At 41.6% G+C, this 27,353-nt stretch overlaps 1 protein-coding gene across 2 annotated transcripts in view; it reads left to right on the forward strand.

Annotated features, from left to right (window-relative positions):
* Positions 1 to 17,201: 17,201 nt before the first annotated feature.
* Positions 17,202 to 27,353, forward strand: part of Rab11fip1 (RAB11 family interacting protein 1) — a 31,539-nt gene continuing 21,387 nt past the window's right edge. For both annotated transcript variants that reach the window (XM_027939264.2, XM_027939265.2), the window contains exon 1: positions 17,202 to 17,652. In XM_027939264.2, coding sequence (XP_027795065.2) covers positions 17,276 to 17,652 — 377 coding nt within the window. In that variant the 5' untranslated portion in view covers positions 17,202 to 17,275. The remainder of the gene's footprint in view (positions 17,653 to 27,353) is intronic.

Consider the following 27,353-nt stretch of genomic DNA (forward strand, 5'->3'; position numbering starts at 1 on the left):
ATTAAAAGTTCCATCATATGATGGAATTTAGCAACTGATGGAAATTAAATTTATGCATTTTTCCAATTAAATGAGAAAAATGTTGGGGAAATAGAATTCATAATATTGTATACAGAGTATAAATTCAACTATATCTAAAGACAAGTGTGCACAGAAAAAAAAAAGACTGGAAAAATACACTGTAACAGTAATAGCTATCTTTCCAAGGTGGAATAGAAGTGCTTTCTCCCCACCCCCTGGTACTGGGGATTGAACCCAGGGGCTCTGTACCACTGAACTACCTTCCAGCCTTTCCTGTTTTTTTTTTTTTAATTTTGAGACAGGACCTCAATAAGTTGTCCAGGCTGATCTTGGATTTGTAATCCTCCTGCCTAAGCCTCCAGAGTAGCTGGGAATACAGGTGTGCACAGTGTTATAAGTGCTTTAAAAAACAGAACAAGGAGCTGGGGATGTGGCTCAAGCGGTAGCGCGCTCACCTGGCATGCATGCGGCCCGGGTTCGATCCTCAGCAGCACATACAAAGATGTTGTGTCCACCGAGAACTGAAAAATAAATATTGAAATTCTCTCTCTTTCTCTAAAAAAAAAAAAAAAAACAGATCAAAACATTTTTTTTCTACTTTTCTATTTTTTTTTTTTAAATTCAGGGGCACTCAACTACTGAGCCACATCCCCAGCCCTATTTTGAAATTTATTTATAGACAGGGTCTCACTGAGTTGCTTAGGCTGAGGCTTTGCTGAGGCTGGCTTTGAACTCGCGATCCTCCTGTCTCAGCTTCCTGAGTAGCCAGCTACTTTTCTCCGTTTTTTAGATTTCCTATGAACCAATTCTATGTGTTTTCCTAGATGAACACTGAGTTCATGCTTTAAAAAGAAATGAAGTACTGGGGTGGGAACTGTAGCTCAGTGGTAGAGGGCTTGACTTACATGTGTGAGGCACTGGGTTTGATCCTCAGCACCACAGAAAAATAAAAGTACTGTGCCCATCCACAACTAAAATATTACATAAAAAAAAAAAATGAAGTACTTTTATATGCTATGACCCGGATGAACTTTGAAAACATTGTGCTAGGTGAGAGAAGCCAACACAAGGCCATGTGTTGATTCCATGTATTCCATGTATGTAAGATGTTAAGAGTAGGCAAGGCCATTGAAACAGAAAGCAGGCTGCCAGTGAACTGGGAAGGAGAAATTGGGACTGACTGCTAATCTGGATTTTTTTTTCTCCTCCAGATAAGGGAATTAAATATTGGTGATTACAGCATGACATAGTGAATACACTTGTCCCTTTCTTAGGGTCCCTGGAGGATTGGTTCTAGAACCCCAATCACATACTAAAACCCACAGATGTTCAAGTCCCTCAAATAAAGAAATAACACATTTGCATAAATCATAAGCACATCCTTCCAGATACTTTAAATAATCTCTAGATTATTTATAATATGTAATGCAATGCAAATAGTTATTTATTGTGTTGTTTAGGGAATAAATAGAAAAAGAAAAAATTATTTGGGCCAAGGGGGTATCTAGTGGTAGAATACTCAGGCAGAAACCTGTCTTCAATCTCCAGCACTGAAAAAAAAAAAAATATATATATATATATAAAAGAAAGAAGGAGGAGGAGAAAAAGAGAAAGACAAAAGGAAAAGGAAAAGAGATCTATACATTTCAGTATGTATACAACCATTTTTTCCAAATATTTTCAATCTGTGGTTGGTTGGGTCAGTGGATGTAAAACCCGTGGATACAGAAAGTCAACTGCATACTAAAACCCACTGATTTGCAGACTTTAAAAATGGTTAATTTGGCAGGGGGCAGTAGTGCACATCTGTAATCCTAGTGACTTAGGAGGCTGAGACAGGAGGATCTCAAGTTTGAGGTCAGCCTGAACAATTTAGTGAGGCCTTAAGCAACTTAGCAAGACACTGTCTCAAAATAAAAAATAAAAAGGGCTGAAGATGTAGCTCAGTGGTAAAGGACCCCAAATAAATAGGTTGATCTGGGGCCGAATTGAGCTTGGGGTGTAGCCTGGCTGTACAGCATTTGCCTAGCATGCAGGAGGCCTTTGGTTCAATCTCCAGCACCACACACACACACACAAAGTAAATGAAAAGGTTAATTTTATATTACGTATATTGTGTCCAATGAAAGAAAAAAAAAACAAGAAAAAATTAGATTTAAATTTTAAAATAGAAAAAGAATGGGACACAGGGGCACCCACCTGTAAGCCCGGCTATTCAGGAGGCCTAGACAGGAGGATCACAGGATCACAAGTTGGAAACACACATGAGCGATTTGGCTAGATCCTATTCATAAATAAATAAATAAAATAATAATGTTAAAATAAAGAAAGAAAAAGGGCTGTGATGGGATGCAATCAGAGGTGAAGACTCTTGGGTTCAATCCCCAGTGAAGAAGAAGAAGAAGAGGAAGAAGGAAGAAGAAGGAAAAGAAGAGAAAGGAGGAGGATGAGAAGGAAGAAGAGAAGGAAGAAGGAAACAGATAAATGACAGCCTTTGGTTGGGAACTTAGTAGAACCCGCCCATTTTTAAATGGTGGTCTCTACTTTCAAGGAAGCAGCCATCAAAAGATCTAGGAGTCCTCCCCAATCCTGGCAGATCTGATGGACCTCACTGGGTGGTGCTTGTATCAGAGAGGGGAAGATGAAAGGGGAAAGTGAAGGAGAAGCATCAGACATTGCTCTGTGTGTTCTGACTGAGGGGCTCCTCTAAGTATCAGAAATGTTTTACAAATTACAAATAGTAAAAAAAAAAAGGAAAGAAAAATAAATGTAAATTGATACCATTTACAATAGTATCCAAAATGTGAAACACCTGGGAATACATCTATCAAAAGACATACAAAACTCCTACATAGAACACTACAAACATGGAGAGAAATTAAATATAAAGATGACTTTTATTCATTATTTCAGATTCAGTATCTTAAACTTGTCATATTTCCCCAAATTGAGCTATAAATTCAAATGCCATCTTCATCAAAATTCGAGCAGGCGTTTTCCTCCCCAAGAGATGGACAAGTTGATTCTAAAATGAACATGAAAATGCAAAGGAACAAAAATAGCCAAGGAATCTTTTTGTTTTATAGTAGCAGTGATCAAATCCAGGTACTTCCTTGCACATGCTAGGCAAGCATTTTACCATTAAGCTATACCCCAGACCACCAAGAAATCTTGACAGAGGGACAAAGATGAAAGCTTTACACTATTAGATATCAAGAAGTACTACAACCATGTGCAGTGGTGCTCTCCTGTAATCCTAGTGACTGGGGAGGCTGAAGCAGGAGGATCCCAAGTTTGAGGCCAGCCTGGACAACTTAGCATGTCCCTAACTCAAAATAAAAATAAAAATTAAAAAGGGGCTGAGGCTGTAGCTCAGTGGTAGAGTGCCCCTAGGTTTAATCCTTAGTACAGGAAAAATATGTGTTATAAAATCATTGTACTTAAAACAGTGTGCATTGGTTTAAAAATAGAGTTCAGCGCTGGGGTTGTGGCTCAACGGTAGAGCACTCACCTAGCATGTGCAAAGCCCTGGGTTCGATCCTCAGCACCACATAAAAATAAATAAATAAAGGTATTAAAAAATAGAATAGAGTTCAGAAATATGATACTGAAAAGCTGGTGAGGGAAAGCCGAAACTTTCAATAAGTGGCAGCAGCTTTCTTAGATATTCATACAGAAAAGACTTCATTCCATCTGATAATATGTGGTAGGGAAATTTTTGTGCTTCAGTGGAAAACTACATTGTCTATAGTACCCACTCTGGATTTTCTAATTTTGATTCTACAAAAGCTATTTTACAACACTGTGATTTTCATATAACTAATAGCAATGCAAAATTCATGAAAACAACTGTCCAGCTGAGGGTCACTCTTCCTCCATCATGGAAAAGCCAGTTTTGCCTCCATTGACATGTTCATTTCAATGTTCCTGATTTATAAATGTTTCTATTCTTTGCATTCACCTTTGAACAGGTGTTAACACTTTATTATTTTTTCTTATTAATTAAATATAATATTATTGTGTTCATTTTAATTTAAGTATGAGAGTCGTGATTTTCTCTTCTCTTCCTTTTTTTTGTTTTGGTTTGGTGCTGGGAATTAAAGGCAAAATCTCTTGTATGTTAAGCACATGTTCTACCACTGAGCTACACTCCAAACCCATGATTTTTTCTTTTGGTATCAGGGATTGAATTCAGGGGCACTCATTCACTGAGCCACATGCCTAACCCTATTTTGTATTTTATTTAGAGACAGGATCTCACTGAGTTGCTTAGCGCCTCCCCATTGCTGAGGTTGGCTTTGAACTCAAGATTCTCCTGCCTCAGTTGCCTGAGCTGCTGGGATTATAGGCATGTGCTATAAGACCTGGCCAAACCCATGATTTTATCTTTAAAAACAATAGACAAAAATTATTTGCAGGTGACTTGCCAATCTCAATGGAAAAAGTAAAGTGATATTGCTTCCAGAAGATTATCGAGCATGCTAGGTGAGCACTCTATCGGTGAGCTACATCCCCAGCCCTTACTTTTATTTTGAGACAGGGTCTTGCTAAATTGCCCACGATGGTCTTGAACTTGCCGTGCTCCTGCCTCAGCCTCCTGAGTAGCTGAGTAGCTGGGCTTACAAGTGTGCACCCCCTTTCCCACCTAGGAACTTCTTTTCTTCAAGAAATGTCATTGAAGAGGGGCTGGGGTTGTAGCTCAGTGGTACAGCCCTCACCTACCACGTGCGAGGCCCTGGGTTCAATCCTCAGCACCACATAAAAATAAATAAACAAAATAAAGGTATTGTGTACGAATAAAAAATAAAATATAAAAAAAATGCCACCAAAGAGAGTGAAAAGGCAAACCACAGAGTGGGAGAAAATATTTGCACTACATTTTTCATACAGTGTATATATCCCACAAAACAATAAAAGACAAACAAAAATCACTAAGACAATAAAAGAAAAGAAAATGGACAAAAGACATGAATAGGCACATCATAAGGACCAAATACAAATAGAAAAAAAAATACTTAAGAAAAGCCATATAATCTCATTACTTCTTGGGAAATGCAAATTAAAAGCACTGCATAGCTACCAAAAGGGCAAAATACAAAAGGCAGACAATAACAAGATTGACACAGATGTGGAAAAACTGGATCTCTCAAACATTGGTGGGAGTATAAATTGGTTTAGCCTCTTTGAAAAATTGTTTGGCAATATCTCAGTGCTGAACATATACCTACCTTGTGACCCAGCAATTCCATTCTTGGGTGTGGGTGAGCATTTATGTACATGCACCAAAAGACACAGGAGAACAAATAGCAAATTTATTCCCAATAGCTCTGATAGATCCCAATAGTACTCTGTGGCTGTTGTAACATATCACCACAGACTTGGTGTCTTAAAACAACAGAAATTTATTTTCTCCCTCTTTTGGGGCTCAGAAGTCCAAAATCAAGTTATCAATAGAACTGAGTTTCCTCTAGAAGCTCTGGGAGGAGGGGATTTTTTTTCCTTGTCTCTTTCAGCTTCTGGTGGCTGTAAGCATTCCTTGATTTATAGATGTGTGTTAATCAGTTTTCCATTACTGTAAAAAAATATCTGAGCTAATCAACTTAAAAAAAAGAAAAGGTTTATTTTGGCCCAGAGTTTGGAAATCTCAGTCTGTAGTGGTTTATCCCATCGCTGTTGAACAAGGCAGCACATCGCATTGGGAGTATGTGGCAGAGGAAGCCCTCACCTCATGGCCAGAAGTGAGACAGTGGAAACAGAAGAGGCACGAGCCCTAACATCCCCTCCAAGGGCATGGCCCTAATGAACTAAGGTCTCCTATTAAGCCCCACCTCTTAAAGATTCCACCACTTTCCAATAGTGCCATGGACTAGGACCATGCCTTTAACATATAGGCCTTTGGGGGACACTGCAGATCCACACTGTAGCAATGCATCATTCTAATCTCTTCCTCTTTCTCATGACTTTCTCCATTTTTATCTGCCTCATTTTTGTTGTTGTTGTTGTTTGTTTGATTGATTTTTTAATGCTAGAGATGAAACAGAGGACTTTATGTAAGAGGCAAGCACTATACTGCTGAGCTATACCCCTGGTAAAGACAGTTGTCATTGGAGTTAGGGTCCATCCAGATAATCCAGGATGACTGATCTCAAGATCCTTAATTACATCAGCAAGCACTCTTACATCTAAATGAGACAGCACTCATAGGTACAAAAACTAGGACGTGGACATAGCTTCTGGAGAGCCACCATCCACTCCACTGCGAGCTTTGAAACAACCTAATTATCAGCTTTGGGATGAAAAATAACTTGTGGTGGCGCACTTATACCATGGAATACCATAAACCAGTAAAGAAAACAAATTATTGCTATTGAATAGCTTTGGTGAATCTCATAAACATAATACTGAGTGAAAGGGGCCAGAACTGAAATAATCCCCTATGTTTGACAGATTAATTATGTTCAAAAATAGTGAAATTAATCTATGTAGATTTATTTCTTGATTTGGGTGGTGAAATTTCACCAAATCTAAGCTTTTTATATACCTTTTCTGCATAGGATATTTATAAATGTTCATTGGGTGAATGTTTTTGCTTTTTTTATATCTATGCTATGTTTTAATTAAGAAGTCTGCTTTTAAAAATTCATTCCTGAGCTGGGAGGTAGCTCAGTGATAGAGCATTTGCCTAGCATATGCAAGACCCTGGGTTCCATCCCCAGCACTGAAAAAAAAGGGCTCAGTTTGTATGTTATACAAACTATTATATATATATATATATATATATATATATATATATATATATATACACACACACACACAAATATATGATTTCTATATGTTTATGAAATATTATGAAGTGACAGGTGTAGTGGTGCATTCCTATAATCCCAATGGCTTGGGAGGCTGAGGCAGGAGGATCATGAGTTCAAAGTCAACCTTAGCAACTTAGTGAGGCCCTAAACAACTTAACAAGGCCCTGTCTCTAAATAAAATATTAAAAAGGCTGGGGATGTGGCTCAGTGGTTAAGTGCCCTGGATTGAATCCCTCATACAAAAAAAAATTATGAATCATTATGACAATCTTTTATTTTTCATTATGGGTTTAGGTAGTACCATATCTCAGAAATGTTTTGTTTTAGGGACATGGAATACACAAACACACAAGCACATGCATACGCGCGTGTGCACACATGCACGCACATATGTACATATTATTTTTTCCCTCAACAAGTCTGGATGACCAATTAAAATGGAGGACTCAATCATGCCATGTGCCACAGTCTGGCTGGGCACAAATGCCGCAGTCTGGCTGGGCACACAATCACGAGCCACCACACAGCTTATAGATTCAAACAGCAACTCTTTATTCCCGAACTCACACCAGCCGTCTACAATCACGTTCTGGGGAAATCCACGTTTTCTGCCCAAATCCACGTTCTCTCCCAAATCCCCGTTCTCTGCCCAACTCCACGTTCTCTGGGCTTCTATCTCCAAAATATACTGTCTGAATCACATGAGAACTCAAGGGGAACTCAGGCAGCAGGATACGCCCTATTCCCAGGAGGAATAATCTTAAACCTTAAACCTGGAACCTAAACTGGGAACGCCCTAAACACGATTTATCTTAAAACCGGGAACACCCTAATCTGCCTTGGTCCTTGAGCAAGGTCACCTACATTCAATGTCGCTGCAACATGTCAGCAACATGGGGTACGCTGGCAAGGAAATTGTCATACCTACTTGGCTAATGGCTCCCAGCATCTCCCCCCTTCTGATTAATTAAACAACAAGCAATGTGGCTTAAGGACCGTGCCTGGTAGGTTGTCCAATTCAACATATGGTTCTTACCCGTCATCGGAAAACTGACCTTTAGGCGTCAGCCTCCTGTCTTAGGTTGATACCACTGCAATTGAATCATACCCGTCACTGACTACCGGTCCAGCATACAGCCATACTTGTGGAAAGGTCTATGCACCAGTGGGGGGTGAGGTTCTTTGCCTCACCTCTGTTGGCCCCCAAATTTGGCCTTGGTGCCAGTGGGGGAGTGAGGTTAATGTGGCTTATGGACCGTGCCTGGTAGGTTGTCCAATTCAACATATGGTTCTTACCCGTCATCGGAAAACTGACCTTTAGGCGTCAGCCTCCTGTCTTAGGTTGATACCACTGTAATTGGATCATACCTGTCACTGACTACCGGTCCAGCATAAGCCATTGGCCCCCAAATTTTAGACCATCACTAGCAGAAGGGAGGAGGATACAGAAATGCCACGACACCAAGCCAATTGACGGCTCCTTGGGAAAAAATTGCATCACTGGTGACACCATCAGCAAAGATATGTCAGCATTACCACAATTAACATGGGGTGCACTGGCAAGGAAATAAAAATTATATCACTGGTTAATCACTGTTGCAGATGTAAGAATGGCCAAGCTGGAGCTCTGGATATCAGCTGTTATGGATTTGAGTCAAATCATCTTCTTTTCGATCTGTAGAAATTGTTTTAGTTAACCTCTCTGGAATCCAAATCGGCTGCTGTTCTCCCTGTGGAAAAACACAAACAAAACCCCGACTCCAGACAATCACTGGGTCAGGACCTTTCCATTGTCCTGTTAGAATATCTTTCCAAAGTACCTTAGGCTTATGGACATTTTTTGGATACACATGTCTTTCCGCAGCACTAAGTCCTGATGAATCCAAATTTTAAAAAGTTTAGAGTAAAAAGGGTTATTTTAAGTTTATCTATGGGGGATATATACCCCTTTCCAATTCCCTCTTTTTGCTTTAATAAGTATGTCTGTATCTAATAGTTGTCTTAGCTTTTTGCATTTTCTATCTGTGTAATACCTTACTTGACATTTTCAACCATTTTCTATCTTATTTCTATCTTCTAGTTTTTTTTTTTTTCCTAAGGTTTGTATTTTTACCCTTAGTTGCTTATTTTCCTCCTAGTTTTTTTTTTTTTCCTATTTTGTGGGTTTAAAATTCTTGTCTTCCTACATCTTTTCTATCTTTTTACATCTTCTTTATCTTTTTTCTTTTTAACTTTCTATACTTCTGTCTTTAAAGTTTTTCACTTCAAATTTTTAATCTTCTTTATCTAAGTATCTTTTATCCTATTATCTTCCCATTTTTTTTAAAGTAATGCCTTTAAGATTAACTAGGCTTCGAATGATGCAATAAAGCAATCTTTTTTCCGCCATGAAGGTATCTCGACCACCTTCAATTTAACCTTTTAAAGCCTTTTAATTATCATCTATACTGTACTTTTAAATGTACTTTTTCACCACCTACAGCTTCACTCTTTTAAACAAGGCTTAGATTCTGTTTAAATCGCTTTAATGTTAGTTTACATGGCTGCCCTTCAACCAAAGGCTTTTTTTTTTTTTAACTCCATTGAGAAGCTTTGTCTCAATCTGCCATGTACAAATACCTTTTTCTTCTTTCTTCCTTTCTCAAGCTTTTAAAGTAAGTCTAGTTTCCTCAAAATCTTTTTAAACGGCATTTTACAACTTTTTACTTTACCACACAGAGATTATCTCATCTAGAAACATTTCTTTTTCCTTTAACCTATTAAAATATATTTTCACATCTTGAATCTTTTTCTCTCTTTTTTAACCGTTAACCCTTTTTATAAATTCACATTTTGAAACAACTCTTATAAAATTTCTGATTTAGACAAATTACTCCACTTTAATAAGATGAAAGACTTTCATGTTTTTTGATACTATACTATAATTGAAACCCAACTGAAAATTTTTTTACTCTTTGTATATAAATTACACATGATAGAATCTTAACACTTAGTAACCTTGTTTCAGCAAAGACACAGACCAAAGCAATATTAAACATTTTTCCATTTACCAATTTAGGAAAACACACATAATGTTTAAATATATTACCTTATGGAACTTAATAAGTAAAGAGTACTTGATTTCATATTTAGTGGTTGATATTTTAACACTTTAGCTTGTAAATTAATCAGATATCTGTAAAAACCAAGATCTTAGACAAGTGTAGTAAACAGAACTAGCCATCTCTTTCTTGAAGAAAAATCCTTCTACAGGATACCATGATGGTCCCATTGATATACTTAATAACTCGTCTTTAAAAAGCCATGGGCTACATTTTTGTATTGTATCAACATATGCCCTAATTGTTCTTGGTCTCACTGGGGTGCCTCCTTCCTCTAACAATTTCTCTTGCTCGGAGGCGAACAACTTCAAACCTTGAGTCAACCATTTTCCCCAGTTTGCCTGAGAAAGTTCTAGGAACAGGCAACTTGAAATAAAAACAAAATAAATCAAAACAAGAGCATATTGTTTTTTCAATTGGTCACCCATTCTTTCGCTCTTCCTCAGGGGCGAGCAATTTCACTTACCTCTAAGCTTCAGAAGTTCCCCATACGGGCCACCAAATGCCACAGTCTGGCTGGGCACAAATGCCGCAGTCTGGCTGGGCACACAATCACGAGCCACCACACAGCTTGTAGATTCAAACAGCAACTCTTTATTCCCAAACTCACACCAGCCGTCTACAATCACGTTCTGGGGAAATCCACGTTTTCTGCCCAAATCCACGTTCTCTCCCAAATCCCCGTTCTCTGCCCAACTCCACGTTCTCTGGGCTTCTATCTCCAAAATATACTGTCTGAATCACGTGAGAACTCAAGGGGAACTCAGGCAGCAGGATACGCCCTATTCCCAGGAGGAATAATCTTAAACCTTAAACCTGGAACCTAAACTGGGAACGCCCTAAACACGATTTATCTTAAAACCGGGAACACCCTAATCTGCCTTGGTCCTTGAGCAAGGTCACCTACATTCAATGTCGCTGCAACATGTCAGCAACATGGGGTACGCTGGCAAGGAAATTGTCATACCTACTTGGCTAATGGCTCCCAGCAGCCATGGATTAAGTTGCTTTATAATTTCATCCCCCAACTACTCTATGACTTTGATATCACTGACTTTAAAATAAATAAATATATATATATATATATATATATATATATATATATATATATATATATATATTAGCTGCTGATAGACTTAATTTTATTTATTTATAGGCAGTGCTGAGAAACGAACCCAGTGTGGTATCATTGACTTTAATTGCTGAAGGCATGTCCACATTTGGAGTGTGGGTGGTTGGGGTGGTGTAGAAAATGTTGTTACAGGAGAAACAAGCAGACTTAAGGGCAGTATAATGCACCCTAAGATGGATGAGGGGGTAGGGTTTCCCAAAAGAGGGTAGAGTTTCATAAGAGGGACTATAGAGGCAGGTGAGAAGAGGGCACCTGAACAGTGACGCTGGGGCTGGGAGTGTGGCTCAGTGGTAAAGAACTTGCCTAACATGCTAGAGGCCCTGGGTTTCTCCAGAGAAAGGCTGGGGGTGAGGGGAGAGCAAGAGAGACAGACATGCCTGGTGTAGGTGTTGTCCCTAGGTAGAGAGCTTTATTGGTACTCCTCTTGAGACTTTGTAAACTCTTACATGTTGGGTTCAGTTTTCTAGTTTTAGCCTCAGGCTCAAAAGTCAACATATTCATCAGCCGGTACCCTGTGTAGTGGCATTGAAACAGGAGCGGAGTTAAGGGGATGTAGAGTTGTTCATATCCACCCCTTGGCCAGCTCTGCGTAGAGGGAACTGTGGCCAGGGGTCCCAGTAGTTGAGAGAGTGGAGGCTGAAGGCTGATTAGAGAGAGGCCAGGGAATAGTCCCTGATGAGCTCTCCGTGGAACAACTCAAGTGTGAAGGAACATTGAAATATCCTGCTTTCCCTTTATGACACGGAAAGTTCTGGAAAAGTGGAGTGGGGTCTGTATCTACAAAGAACACATACTTCTTTTCTAATTAGAACAAAATAGAACTATCTTTAAAAGATGGTTGTACTGGATATGTGTGTTAAAGGTGGTGGCAGCAATGATTGAAAGTTTGAGTCCTGAAGTTTGAAGTCATTTATATGTCTCTTGTACTTAACTTGAACTGCCTTCTAGTCACAGGGACTTGAGCAGCTAGAAATGGTAATTTCTAGAGGTGAGTTACCCACTTCCTGCCTTGGACATGATTACAATAAATAAAAACAGGGACTGAACAAGAAATAAGTAAGGTGGGAAAGGCTGAGGGGTGATATTGGCCAAATTATATTGTGTGCATGTATAAATACATATGCAACTACGGATCCCATCGATGTGTACAACTATTATGCACCAATAAAAAATGTGGTTAAAAACAAAAAATGAGGGGCTGGGGCTGGGGTTCAGTGGCAGAGCTCTTGCCTCTCATATGTGAGGCACTGGGTTCGATCCTCAGTACCACATAAAAATAAATAAACAAAGATATTGTGTCCATGTATAATTTTAAAAAATTTAAAAAACAAAAACAAAAAATGAATTAGGAAACAAGAAAGAATTCTGAATGGGAGCCACCAGGAAGACTTTGTATAAAAGGTGGGAAGGTAGCATACACATGTCCTCCAGCATTGGAGCTGTGAAATCCAAGGCCTTGTTTGAAGGACAAATTGGGAAGAGAATACCTTTGTGTTATCTATGACACAAGCTTTGTTAAGCAAAGCAATACCAGCATGAAGTTGTAGAAAGGATGGCTAGCTATTCACCAGTGGCTAGCAGCTCAGTCCAGTTCAAATATACTTGCCTCACCCCACTGCCCCTTAGGCCATGGGAAGAGAGGCTGATGTCAGGAACCTGTGCCCCCTACCTCCTTGCTGATCCACTAGGCAGAACACCCCTTGCTTCTCAAGCCTGGGCCTGGAAGGCAGTCATAGTGAACCAAGCAGTCAGGAGGCTGAGGCAGCTGGACACGGAAAAGCCAGACAGTTGTTTACCAAGAGTCAGGTGAATGAATCACTATGTGTGGACGTTTGTCACCACACCCCAGAGGCTAGGCAAAGGAGAAAGACAAGCAGCCATTACCAGCCCCTTTCTGCCCCTCCTTGGGATAGCACACTAGCCCATAGGAACCCGCAGAGGGGATTTTTAAATTAGTGTTCCCATAGGGGGTGTGGAGGGCCTGAAGAGCTGTAGGGAGGAGTGACAGGCAGTTAGTAGGGTGGTGAAAATATCTCCCTCACATCTCCTTTCTCTCCACCCCCAGTGTGGCTGCACAGAATTCCTCATGGTGGGAGATGCTTCTCAGCTGGTCTAAACACAAATCTGTATCCCTGATCTGATCTAACTGCACAACTGGGCTGCCCTGTCTCCAGGCTGTTGCCTGCAGAAAGGCCCAGGAGCATTTTGGCCTCTGGGAGTCTGCTGCATTTGGAGGAGGGCAGGTGTCTCACCTGTCCAGTCTAACCTGCCAGGCACCTTGTCCGTGTGCTCAGGGCCCACAGAAACTCTCTTCCTCTTTCAGTCTGAGCTAGAGGCGGGGCAGGATGGGAGGAAAGAGCAGTCAGCTCACCGCACCCAGGCAGTGGGAGGTATTTACAAACACTCCTGGAATTCAGTGGAACTGTGAAGGTTTGGTAGCCTTGGCCAGTGGAAGAGGTCAGAGGGGTTGTGGGAGAGAAGGGAAAGCCAGGCTGGGTGCCAGCTTTGTCATTGCCCTTGTCACTGTGCCTGTGATCTCCCAGGCCAGAATGTAGGGTTGTAAGATTGAGAGAAGACAGATTCTTACTCCTGGGTGGTCAGTCGTTGAGTCTTTTTTTTTTTGGGGGGGGGGGGTTGACTTTTTTTTTTATTTTAATATTTATTTTTTAATATTTGGCGGACACAACATCTTTGTCTGTATGTGGTGCTGAGGATCGAACCCGGGCCGCACGCATGCTAGGCGAGTGCGCTACCGCTTGAGCCACATCCCCAGCCGGTGTCGTTGAGTCTTGAGGACAATGTGCTCTGTCCTGGATGACCACCAAGGCGTGTGGAGGGCTGCAGGAAGACGACTCTGAGGCACATCCTCTGCTAGGGCTTCCCTCTTCTCTGACCTATTTCCAATTCCTGCTTTAGATGGGCCCCACACCTCTGAGTTACCTGCTGCCAGTGTCCCCAGTGAGGACGAACTTGATTTCTCCTGGTGGTGAGGTGGTCTTGCCCTCCCCATCCTACCCCCTCTGCTTTAGCCAGAGTTTGCAACTGACAGAAACCCAAACACACAGGGTCACAGGTGCTCAGAATTTTTCCTTCCTCTCCTGCTCCCCTCCCTCTTTCTAATTTTTTCCATGACAGGAAGAGAGGCTTCATTTCCCTCTGGGCCTATGAAGCTGCCCAGCTAGGTTTTATTCCTCGCTTTCTTCCTTGTGGAAGCTGCACTGACAATGTGAGTGTGGGGGTAGAAAGGAGACCAGAGGTGAAAAGTTAACTCCCAGGGCCAGTTTTGACCCTAAAACTAAACTTTGTGTAGCTGAGATGAAGCACTGGACAGTCAGGGCGACCAAAGAGGAAAGTGTATGCCTTATTTAATTCAGTACAAGATACCTAGCATGGGGAAGGGGCAGCTAGATGGGGAGGAGGCAGACAATCCCTAAGTGATAATGAAGGAAGATATTTAGCCGTGACCTTGGCTGATCACATCTGCCCAGCAACTTGAGCACAGCCTAATGATATCACTGCTCAAAGCCCTCTGAAGGCTGGCTATCCATGTCCAACACTTTGGAATAAACTCCTTAGACTGGTGTTTTTCTTTCTTTGGGGATTGAACCCAGGGATGCTCTACCACCAAGCTACATCCCTAGTCCTTTTTATTTTGAGACAGGGTCTTGCTAAGTTGTCCAGGCTAGCAACTGCCTCAGCCATCTGAGTTTCTGGGAGTATAGGGGTACATCACCATGCCCAGCCTTAGACTGGTGTTTATAATCTGCATGATCTGGCCAACGATGGATGATCTATTTCTACCACCCACCCCTAATACCCCTCTTAAATATCCTATATCTCAGCCTCCTTGGGTACCCTTAAACATACCATGACTCTTAGGTCCCCCTGCTTTTGCTTTGACTGTTCCATTTTCTCCTTAGCAAATGCTGTTCCTTTCTGTCTCCTTCTCTGCCCTTTCAATCTGAAATATTCTTAAGGGCCCAACTCAATGCAATTTCATAAAAATCAACCTGCCTAGAGAAACCATTTTCTCCTTAAGACACTGAAAGCAGTTCATGAATACAGGAGTTTCTTTACATTATCATAGGGTGCCTGGAACTGATTCTTATTCAGCTTTGTGAAGCACCTAATATGTGCCTGGCACAAAGCACATTCTAAATAAATCTTTATGAAAATGAATTGAGCCATGAGATTGAATGAAGTTAATGGATCTTCAAGAAGGGGAAATGGTACCAAAAACATTCTGTTCTGTTAGGCTCTCCTGCCCTGTACCTCAACCTCCTTATCACCATTAAATATTTACAATGTACTAAATAGGCCTATCCCACACTGTAGCTGCCCCCAGTTGCAAACCTGAGGCATATTTGTCTTCTAATGTCCTACATGGTAAAAGGAAACACTATGTACTCAAAGTTGGCTGGAATAGCCTGCAAACTCTTTGACACTATTTCCTGAAAACCTACTGTGTGCCCAGGTTTCTACTGGGAAGTGTGAAAGGGACAAGATGAATAAGTCACTGCTTGGTCTCTGCCCTCAAAGTGACTATTGGAAATCAAACCTTGGAAAAATTCGAGCAAAGCCTTATAGTGAGGAGACCCTGGATAGGCAGAGAGGATGGCAAGGGCAACCAAGGGGACGAGGAGTGAACACCATGAGGGACAGAGATTATCTGGGCTGCATGTTTGTTTGTTCAGGAGGTAGAGGAGAATGAGTTGGGGTGGGACCTAAAGGGGAGTGTCTTGAAATCTCTTGAGTGTGAAACCAAATGCAGTTGGTGGTAAGGCAACATTGCAGGATTAGTGAAGGTTAGTGAAGCAACACACAGTGTGGATGATAGGGAGGAGAGCCTGCAGATCATGTGGGAAATAAAATCAAGGTGTGATCCAGGACTGGGGTTTTGAGCATCTAAAAGAAGCAAGAGATGCAGTGAACACTAGATTGGGAGTCAGGAAACCTGGGTTTTCCTCCCAGCTCTGCTGTGGGACCTTGAACAGGTCATGTCTCTGTTCCAGACCTCTCCTTAATTGTACAACTTTAAACCCTTCAGAGCAACTTTTCCAATCTGATGACCAATGTGGAGGAGTTGAGCCTTTGAACCAGGACTGAGAACTGAAGGGAAGCAACCAATCTAATAGACACTTGGAACAAGGAAGTGGCTGAGTGGAAGCCCAAATATGAAGCCCAGGAAGAGAATGAAGTTGACCTAGCCAGGGAGAAATGGGGAACTAAGGGGCTGGGTGGTGGCTGGACGCTGGTCCTGATGTTTGGTTTGGCAATCCCATTTCTAGTTCCCCCTTTCTTCACTTTTCCTAACTTAGCCTCACCTTATTTGGTGAGAGCAGGGAAGAAGAGGACACTCCCTCACCCATTTTCATGCCCCTCAACTTACCTTCTCCTTTTCAGACCCTCAAAAGATCCTCACCTTCCAAGGCTCTTGCCGTCTTCCAGTGGTCCAAAGTAGAAAGACCACTGGGAGTCATCTTCATTATCACTCAGAGTTTCCATTTACTTAGAACTCACAGGTGCTAAGCACTGTGCTAAAAACTTTAATGCATTATTTTTCTTTTACAGCAATTCTGGGGGCGGGGAGGTGATTTCAATCTCATTTTACAGATGAAGAAACTGAGACTTAAATGTGTTAGTAATTTGGGCTGGGGTTGTGGCTCAGCGGTAGGGCACTCGCCTAGAACATGCGGGGCCCTGGGTTTGATCCTCAGCACCACATAAAAATAAATAAATAAAGTAAAGGTATTGTGTCCATCTACAACTAAAAAATAAGTACGTAAATATTTAAAAAAATGTATTAATAATCTGCAAAAGATCACACATCTGCCACTTGGCGATGCTGGACTGTAAACTAGGTCTGACTCCTAGTCAGAGCTTTGGCCAGCTCCTGTTGGGCGGAGGAACCTTGGCAGCCGCGGACATCAACCCTCACCTACCACCAACTTCAGAACTCCTGAAGCCCTCTCCGCCACCCGCCCCTGCCCACGTGACCTCCCGCCTCGTCCTTGGCGGCTCCAGCCCCGCCCTCGGCGCCCCAGAGGCCGCTCCGCGCGGGCAGGTGGGGCGGGGGCTGGCAGGGTAGGGGCGGGTCCTGACGGGGGCGTGGCCGGAAGCCTTAAAGCGGCCTGGACAGCGGGGCTGGCCGAACAGGCCCCGAGTGGCCGCGATCTTCTCCTGGTGTCCTAGCCCGCTGCAGTATCGTCACCATGTCTCTGGCGGCCTCGGCGGGCCGGGGCCCGGGGGCCGTGTGGTCCCCCACCCATGTGCAGGTGACGGTGCTGCAGGCGCGGGGTTTGCGGGCCAAGGGCCCTGGGGGTACGAGCGACGCGTACGCGGTGATCCAGGTGGGCAAAGAGAAGTACGCCACCTCGGTGTCGGAGCGCAGCCTCGGCGCGCCAGTGTGGAGGGAGGAAGCCACCTTCGAGCTGCCGTCGCTGCTGTCCTCCGGAGCTGTGCCAGCGGCCGCCGCCACCCTGCAGCTCACCGTGCTGCACCGCGCGCTGCTCGGACTCGACAAGTTCCTGGGCCGCGCCGAGGTGGACCTGCGGGAGCTGCACCGCGACCAGGGCCGCAGGAAGACGCAGTGAGTGCGGGCCGGGACCTAGAGGACCAGGGCTGAGGGAAAGGGACAGCGGCGCAGGCTCGGCCCCTGGGCCAGTGGCCGCCGCACTGGGTCCCTTTTGGAATGGGCGTGGAAGTCACAGTCCGAGAGGGCTCCCCTATACTTCATTCTGACCTAGCTTCAGCTTCTCATCCAGCTCTCGTAGTATTGAGGCTTTTTGAAAGTTGGGACAGGTTTGAATCTATCTTCAGGGTACCTCTCAGGCCCGGGCACACAGTAAGCACGAAATGAATTTTTGATGAATTGAAACTATATGTGGGCTGGCGAATTCATTTTATTAGGGTGGGGTCTGATACACCCAGTAACTCATGTGGAAGGCCTCCTGAGTATGTCACTAAACAGGACACTTTGAGCTGAGAATGAATGGGCCAGAGCACAGAGGAAATTAACCGGTAAAATTAATTTTCCCGACATCCCAAGAAGCTAACCCCTGGACAGAGAAGGATCAGTGCTGGGTGGATGAGGAAGGAGGTGGGGACCTGAATGGGGAAATGTCCACTGCTCTGTGATTGGTAGCGCCCATTCTTTCTCCTTCCTAGGAGGTTGGTGAAAAGAATTTGCTCTTCCAGGAAGAACACTGGAAAAGTGGGATGTTTGCCCTAGGTCTCAAGTTAGTAAGATTTCCCAGTAATGGATGGTTCCAGAGTTGACCCCTTTGTTGAGCAGAATTGGGCATTGTTTCTTTGTCAAGCTCTTCCTTGGTCCCACTAAAAGTGGGTGGCTTCTCACCTGCCACTCCCCAGTGGAAAGTTCTTTGTCGGAATATCTCACTTCCACAGTAAAAGCCCAGCAAAACCTAATTAACTGCATTGTTAGTGATTTATTCTCTTTCACAGGTGTTTGGAAAGGGCAGGTCATAACCCCATTGAATATTTGATTATGTTTATCTGGGATGCCAAAGATAGCCTTGATCAGCCTAATTGGTTACTTTGCTGACCTTGAATATGCTAACCAGTCATGTTACTACCAAACTCCTGACAGTTTATGAAGCACACTGATTGCCCTTGCATATTTTAGATATACAGAACATTCTAACTTTTCCTTGTGAGATAGACAGGAAAGGCCAAAGGGCTTGTAGTTCCCATGCTCTTTTCTTTATGGTGGGTTCATTTTCAGCCTGCCTGCTTGCAAATGAAATATCTGATTTGCTTATCTGGCCCAAGATGAATAGTCATTTCTAAGCTCAAATCAGATAAAATGTAGAACCTTAATATGATGGATGGGGTATCTCATAGCATCAACTTACAAGCCATAAGGTGAGCATCCTCTTTGCTAAGGAGGGGCTGAAGCAATGCTAATTTTCCATCTGATTAAATGAAATTTGAGGCCTTAGGTTATTGGCCGTTGGCTATTCTTTGTCTTGCCCTATCCCAAGATGTGTGGATATTCATTTCCATCTCTGCCATCTGTTTGTTATGTGAATATTTCATCTCCTTGAAAGACTTCACATCTCCCTGCCAGAAATGGGGCCTCAGAGTCCTGGTTCTGGTGTCCATTCTGGTTCTGACTCATTGTTGGGTTGCTCTGTCTCAACATCCCCCTTTCCCTATTTATAAATGAAGCATGTTGCCATACTTAATTGATATTTGTAAGGTGTTTCTGGGTTCCTGGACTAATGAAGCCAGTGTAAAGATTCAAAAGGTTCTGTACTGCTTCGAGAGAGATGAAAACTCAAGTTCTCTTTCAGGAAGGGTTCAGTCTCTGTATCTTCAGTTTTCTCATCTTCTCCAGGGTAATTCTAAACCTAGATGGTTACTCCTGTTTCTATTACCTGAGCTGATGACCGCTTAGTCATAGTATTGTCTTGCAGGAAAATGGTGCTTACTTAATGGGTTTTTATAACTGCAGTGGAAGGCTTTTTTGCTTCTGTACATGTGGGTGAAATTGTAAGCTTTCCATCTACCACTTCCTGGGACTTTCCAAGGTGCTGGGGGAACCCAGTTAAAGTAAGTTTGATGAGATGCCCAAGGTAGCTGAGATTTGGATAATAAGATATGCACTGAGAGGTAGAAGTTTAACAAAAAGAAACTGGTTGGGCTGGGAAAGTCTTTTGAACTAGTTATTAATGGTATAACTCCACCTTAGACATTAAAAACTAAAAACAAAACAGAAGCTAAAATCTTGTCTGTAGATTGTGTATGACTCTTTGTGTGTGTGAGTGTGTATAAAGAAGAGTGGTGCAACAGAGCATGACTTTTGTCATGAGTATGATGCTTAAACTCAAGAGCCAATAGAGCATTAAGAGCCAATGGGCTAATATTTCTACTTATTTTCTTGATAAGTCCCCATCTATCAAATTTATTTGGAGTCAAGAGAATGTGCTTTTTATCATGACTCAATTTGCTGGCCTCGAATTTAGTGTGGTAACACATATCTTTAAAACACCAAACAGGTTGACACATAGATAGAATATATTTAATAGGAAATAGTATGTGAAACTTTAGTTAGGAAAAATCTAAATGAATTGATCTTTCACTTACACATCTGTTAAAGACCTGGGGTCTCAGTGGGGGTTGGTAAAATGGGAATCAGTTAAGTACCATGACCACAAAACAGACAGGAGTCTGAGGGGTACAATCAGGTGATCAGCATGTGAAGCCCTCTGCTCTGCTATCTAGTGTTGTATAGTTTGGAATCTTAGATTGATTTAAAAAAATATTTTAGGCTATAAAAAGTATCAGAATTTGGAGAAATAACCTTTTAAGGATTGAAATATTTATTGAATTATTAAAATATTTATTCAGCCCGGTGACTGGAAGGCCACTGTGTAATCAATATAATGAAACTTAATACTATAAGTCTTCCAGATATGGAAGAGAGTATGAATGATGGAGGGTCATTTCCTCGTATGTGTTAAAAACTCAAAACAGCATTTGGGTGAATATGAAAGGACTTAGATATCATAAAGTTTAGATTTTTAAAGAGCTGTAAGTGCAGTAAGATGTTGAAATACGTTGTCAATGTAGAAGTTTGGATTATTAAAAAGAAACAAGGGTTCGGTGTAGTGGCACATGCCTATAATCCCAGCGATTTGGGAGGCTAGTGCAGAAGGATCTCAAGCTCAAAGCCAGCCTGGGCAACTTAGTGATACATAAATCACATGAATGTATACAAATTTGTTTTTTTCTTTCTTTTTGGTAACAGGTGGGAAAATTCAAACAGTGTTGTTATTGGTTAAGTTTTTTTCTTTCTTGAAGTTTCCCTTCAAGATAATATTGGGTACGGGGTAAAAATGGGAGTTCATAACCCACTTGAATCAAAGTGTGAAATATGATATATCAAGAACTATGTAATGTTTTGAACAACCAACAATAAAAAAATTAAAAAAAAAAAAGATAATATTGGGCCTTACTGGAAACCCTTTCTCCTTTCACAGCCACAGGCCCCTCCCTCCCACTCCACCGAAGGAAACTGAACTCAATGCTCAGGACTGAATTCTTTGTGGGTCCTGGGATAAACAACACTTTTCACTATGGCAATGAAGTAAAATGACTGAAAAAAGAGAGTACATCAGAGTTGTCATTAGGTGGTGTGCTTTTCTGATGGTATTACTTATAATTTCTTTTGTAAGACATTTAGCTAGCATGGAGGAAGTTCCGACTGCTCCCTGCCCACTTCTGATGTCTAAAGTTTATTGATTCTTTTTGTAAATATGTTTAAATACCTACTACATGCCATTTGCTGGATATACAGTGTAAACAATGGTAGACAAGACAGGCATGATCCCTGCTTTCAGGAAGCTCAGGGCCTCATGGGGGAGTAGACATTAAACAGAGGAATACATAAATAAACAATCATGTAGTATAATGAGTATTGTGAAGGAAAAGAACAGGGTATCATAAAAGAAAAGGAGCAGGAAAGTTACTGCATGATATAAAGACAGAGATTGCAAAGCCTGGCATGGTGGCCAGGCTACCAAGTTTACCAAGTATCTGGGAATATAGGTACTTGGTAGACTGAGGTGAGAGGGTTGCTTGAGCTCAAGGTGTTTGAGGCCAACCGAGGCAACACAGTGAGAATCACCCTCACCCCTCATGTGTGTGGGGTGGGAGAGGGAGAAAGAGAGAGAGAACACATGTGAGTTAGAGAGTGCCTCTTAAGCATTACCTGAAGAATAAAGAGGAATTCTTCTAGTGAAGAGCAAAGGAAGGAGGCCTACTGGAGGAGGAGGAACCTGTGCAAAGGTTCAGAGGCAGAAGTTGGAAGATTGTATAGGATGAGGCTGAAGAGGAAGGTATGGCTTTATTTAAGAACAATAGGAGAATAGGAAGCCACCAAATGTTTAGAGTAAAGGTGGGTGATATAATCCAGTTTGTCAAAGTTTACAGTGGTTACCGAATAGAGAATGGATTCAAACTTGGCCTAGCCTGCAATAGACCAATGGAAAGAAGCTATCACAATAATCTAAGCATTGCACGGTGGTGGCTTATAGTAGGGTAATGGCTATGGAGATGGACAGACATGGGTGATTTTAGAAATATTTTGTGAGTTTAATTGACCTGACTTGTGATGGTTTGGAAGTGGAAGGGGCTCAGGGAGAGGAAGTGATATGAATGAACAAATTATGAGAGCTTGGTGTTGAAAGTGAACCAGGAAGTGGTGGCTGCTTTCTTCCCCCAACAGTTACTCTGATACCAGCATGAGGTCACCATTACAAAGCTTTGGACAGTGCCACCTGTGAGTTGAGTCTTCTGTTGGAGTGAATGACTAGGAAATACCATTGAAACCAGGGTATGTATATATGTGTCTTCCAATAGTTACCATTTTAGTGCATGTCAAGTCTTTGTTTTGTAATTGTGTGGCTGGTATAGTCTCATTGGTGTGTTCTAGTGTGGCTGATGATGTCACTGCTTCAGGGGATATAGGACTAAAAAAAGGAAAAAATAATATGTAACAGTAGGAAAGACAAGCCCATAAATGGAAAAAAAATCAAAAAACAAAAAACACACTAAAACTCTGAAGTAAGCAAACCATTTCAATATTTCACATTAGTGAAGGTAAGCGTAGGAGTCTCATGTCTTTTTTATTTGGCTATATTTCCTTTTGGCTACAAAGACCTTTATTGTACTTTCATGACTACCATCAGAGGAAAATTTTTATGAATAGTATCTGATATGTCATTTTAATTGTAGCTATTAACTTAAAAATTATATAATTACATTACAAGGAAGACATGTGCCTATTAAAATTCCAGCATGTATTTGCTGACATCACTTTTCCCTCTGCCCCTTGAAGATAATCTGAGACATCCATTAAAATACTGGAGTTTTAATTGCCAGACACCCTGGAAAATCATGCACCTCCCCGTGTATTTTAGAGGGAGGGACAGCTAGTTGTGGCTTAGCTCCAGAAGGATTAAGGAGCCCTGGCCTTAAATGGAGAGTGCTGGGAGCTCATTTGAGGCCTTATCTTTATCCAGAATAATTCTGAGTTGACCTTTGGCTCTGGGGCTGGTGTAAGTTTCTTTAAATTCCAACAAAATCAGTTGGAATTTATTGGTAAAGTGGGTTCTGTGCCCTTTAAGGTGTCAGATCTCATGCCCCTGCTGGCTCAGGAGGATGCCAAGCCTGACTTTCACCTGCTTCTCCCAGGGGCAGGGACCATTCTTGTATTGTTCTTTGCTGTGTGACCCAACACAGAGCTTGAACAACCCCATGACCAAGGGGTCTTTGCAAGTGAGTGGTGGGTTGAGTTTCCTACAGGGCAGGTAGTAGTTAGCCTGAGTCAACCTGGAGAACCATTTAATTTTAGGTTTGGCCCAATGATTCAAAGAGTAGGGATACCTGGAGTAAGGGCCTAGACCCCTTCTCTTAGTTTCCAGTGTAGGGATCTGGCTGTGTGGTCAGCACCCTTTGAAGAAACAGGTTTACTGGCTGCCTTTGGCAAAAGGAGCTGGTCTGCACCAGTAATGAGATGAGAAATTCTTTTCCTGCAGGGAGAAGTCTGTTGATAATCTGGTAGAGAAAAATCAAGGGCTTTGGTCTCCAGGGTATCCCTGGGGGACACATTTAGGAATGTGCTATGGAAAGAAAGAGGGCAATGGTAATTAAGTGTGGCCTTTGAATGGCAAAAAGGGAAGGCATTTATAAGAAATCCCAGAGAAATATTTCTGGAGGTGTGATTGCCACACACTTCACTTTTTAAATACTCTTTTTTTTTTTTTTTTTTTTTAGAAAGAACATGGCTAATCTCAGGTAGAACAGTTGGGACTTCTAGAAAGCCTAGTCTAAAAGGGCCTCTTGTTATCATAAAGAATGGTGTTCTATGTGAAGGGCAGCAGGGACAGGCTGAGCTCTGGGGTGTTTGCTCAGGGGTGTAGCCTCCCAGAGCGCCTGGTGTGTGGGGTTTTCCTTTCATGGACAGTGAACGTGACATACAGTTCACAAAAATGGAACTTTTCATTTTAACTAATTATTTGTTATTAAAACCGGATTTTAAAAAAAAATTCTTCTTCCTCTTCCTTTGGACTCACCTTGATCACAAGATAAATCACAGTCTCTGCTCCCTTGCCAGGAACTCTCATAGAAGGGAGTACGTGAGTCAGTTTATGGGGTGAGGAGTGGACTAAATGCTCTTTGATGTCGGTCATACAGAAGTTTGTGTTCTTTTGTTCTGGCCAAGTAATGGTAAACCAAGCAATAGCATTTTATGTTTCCATCCTTAAAAATCTTTTTGCTTGAGGCTGGCCATGGTGGTGCATTCCTATAATTCCGGTGGTTCAAGGAGCATCACAAGTTTGAGGCCATTCTGGGCAATTTAGCAAGGGTCCTATCTTAAAATAAAAATAAAAGATCTGGGTGTGGTGGTGCATGCCTGTAATCCCAGTCACCCAGGGGGCTGAGACAAGAAGATCTCAAAGCCAGCCTCTGCAAAAGCCAGGCACTAAGCAACTCAATGAGACCCTGTCTCTAAATAAAATACAAAATAAAGCTGGGAGTGTGGCTTAGTGGTCGAGTGCCCCTGAGTTCAATCCCCAGTACTCCTCCCCGCCAAAAATAAAATTAAAATAAAAGGACTGAGGATGAAGTTCAGTAGTAAAGTTTGCATGTGTGAGTCCCTGGGTTCAGTCCCTGGTGCTACAGAAACAAACAGAAAAACTCTTTGCATGAGGACCTCAGGGTTGCTGTGTAGGCTGTTTTTGGCAGATGAAATATAATGCATTGTTGGCATTTACATCTAGGCAGCAGATGAGATACAGGATCTGATGGTAGACTATTAACATTTGTGGCTTTTGAGATATGATCAAGCTGTTTAAAGAATTGGTAAGTAGATGATTGTAAGAGTGGTAGGCTTACGTGTTTAAAAGTGTTCCTAATTCTTAGAGAATCTTCAAATAAGGATGCTTGGAATTCCATTGGTCTTCCCCTAAAGGAATCTTGTTTTGCTTTCCACTTGTAAAACTTGCCTTTATTTGCACAGCTTGGGAATTCTCTGTTTCTCACCTCTTCTACTGGTATGGAAACCCCGGAGGGTTTTGTGAGGATGAGTATGTCTCACAGTAAGTTGCAGAAAATGTACACTGATCATGGTGTTTTAAAAATTCTGAATGTATTTTTTAAGTTTTGGAAATTGTATTATACAAACCAGTTGTATAGGTGAGTCCTTTCCTAGTCTCTTCAAATGCAAATCATTGTTATTTGTTTTTGATGGCTAACTTGGGGTACTTAGTAATATAATCAGTTAGAACTGTTGATATCTTAAATTCCCTTTCCAGAACTTTCTAAGTGGATAAATAAACCATGGAATATATGCACAACACAGAATATCATATGACCATTAGAACCAGTGGGTAGAGATACTGCAACACAATAGAGTATCAGGTGCTACAAATAAAATTGCAGGTGTGCTTTGGTTACAACTAAATAGTAATTATAGCTATGTCTTATAGCCAGGTATTGTTGTAAGCACTTTACATGTATTAAGCTCTTAATCTTCATAATATGCTTGCAAGGTAGGTGCCCTTATGCCTGTTTCAGATAGGAAGCCTTAGCATAGAAAAGTTAAATACTTTCCCCAGGGTCTGTAAATAATAATAATTAAAAAGTACAGGAAAAAGACTTGAAGAAAATTTATGAAACAGTTAACATGGGAGTGAGTCAATTTAAAAGAAAAAATATGTGTATATATATATATATTTTTTATATTATTTTTTCTTGCACCATGTTTGATCACAGAAATTCTGTAGATTAGCTAATATAAGAAGGGACCCAAAGCATTTTTTAACCTGTGTTTTCTGCATTCTTTCTTCTACCATGATCATTTACCAATTCTTAGGTTCAAGTTCAGTGGTTATGAATAACCTTCCTGTGATTGTAAAATGTCTATTTTAGCGATTAGTTTTAAACAAACAAACAAACAAACAAGCAGTGAACTATCCTATCCTCTGCTCTCAGAATTGACAGGAGTTCTTCCAAGTAATTGACAGCAGGCAGAGGGTAAGGTCTAGAGAGGAAAGATTGACTGATGGGTGATTCTGTACTCAAAGCTAGGTGCTGATGACCAAGTACTTCATTCCATTACAAAACTTGTTAAACTCACCAGCGTTTTATAGGTCGTAAACATTTCTATCCCTGTGTTACGCATTGTTTCCAGGCTACCAGGGGAAGAAACTGAACATTTTTACCCAATGGAATTACTCCTTTTCAGAACCTTTATAGATGTTCTCAATGGCTCACCACATGACATTCAGCCTTATTTTTATTCTCTGGGGAAGACAATGCATGAATCGCTTTGTAAAATGTCTACATTTAAGAAATTGAGTGTGTCCTCCTTCTAAACATTCGGTCAGGTGCTGTTCTGGTCTTCCTGCTTCTCTCCTCACCAGAGGCCATAATCCCCTGTGTGGTGATGCTTGGTTACTGTGGGTATGACTCATGCTAGAGGTCATAGTTGCCATTTGGCCTGACAAGTAGGGAAGTAGGCATTCCACACTGACCCTGGAGTCCAAACCGAACCCAGAGATGGTGACCCTTTGAGATGAACACGGATGCATCTAAAATGTGGAAGTAATGGCTTAGCTCATTGTCCTTCTTTGCCTTCCCTTTCCCAGAACCTCTTGGGTTTCATATGGGATTGTTGCATTTATACATTTTGCAGTAAGGAATGAACAGTCAGTCACTAGGTATGTGGTTCTAAGAGCCCCTGGGGGCTGAAATTAGCTGAGAACCTTATTTGTGGTGAAATCGTGTACTTTAGCATGTGGAATTATTTTTGTGTGCTCAAAGTGAGAAGGTTAACTGATCATGTGGCACATGCCTATAATCCCAGTGACTTGGAGACTGAGGCAAGAGTTCAAGGACAGCCTCAGAAACTTGGTGAAACCCTCAGCAATTTAGCAATTCCCATCTCAAAATAAAAAAGAAAAAGAAAAGGACTGAGGATGTAGTTCAGTGGTATAGCACCCTTGGGTTCAATCCCCAGTACCAAAAAAAAAAAAAGAAGGTTGTCCAGTAGTTTTCCAATGTTCAAAGTTATAAAGTGGACAGCATTTGTCCCAATGTAATTGACATTTCATGATGTTTGGTGAACCTTCCCTCCATCCCACTGGAGGGTAAGCTTTTTAAGGACTCTTTATCTTGTATTTCCAGTGCTGGCATGTAAAAATGCTGCACTCAATCTTTGAAGCAGTTCTTTCTCTGCATGTCTGCCCTCTGGAATGTTTT

Source organism: Marmota flaviventris, chromosome 3 (assembly GCF_047511675.1).
Source record: "Marmota flaviventris isolate mMarFla1 chromosome 3, mMarFla1.hap1, whole genome shotgun sequence".
Classification (NCBI taxonomy): domain Eukaryota; kingdom Metazoa; phylum Chordata; class Mammalia; order Rodentia; family Sciuridae; genus Marmota; species Marmota flaviventris.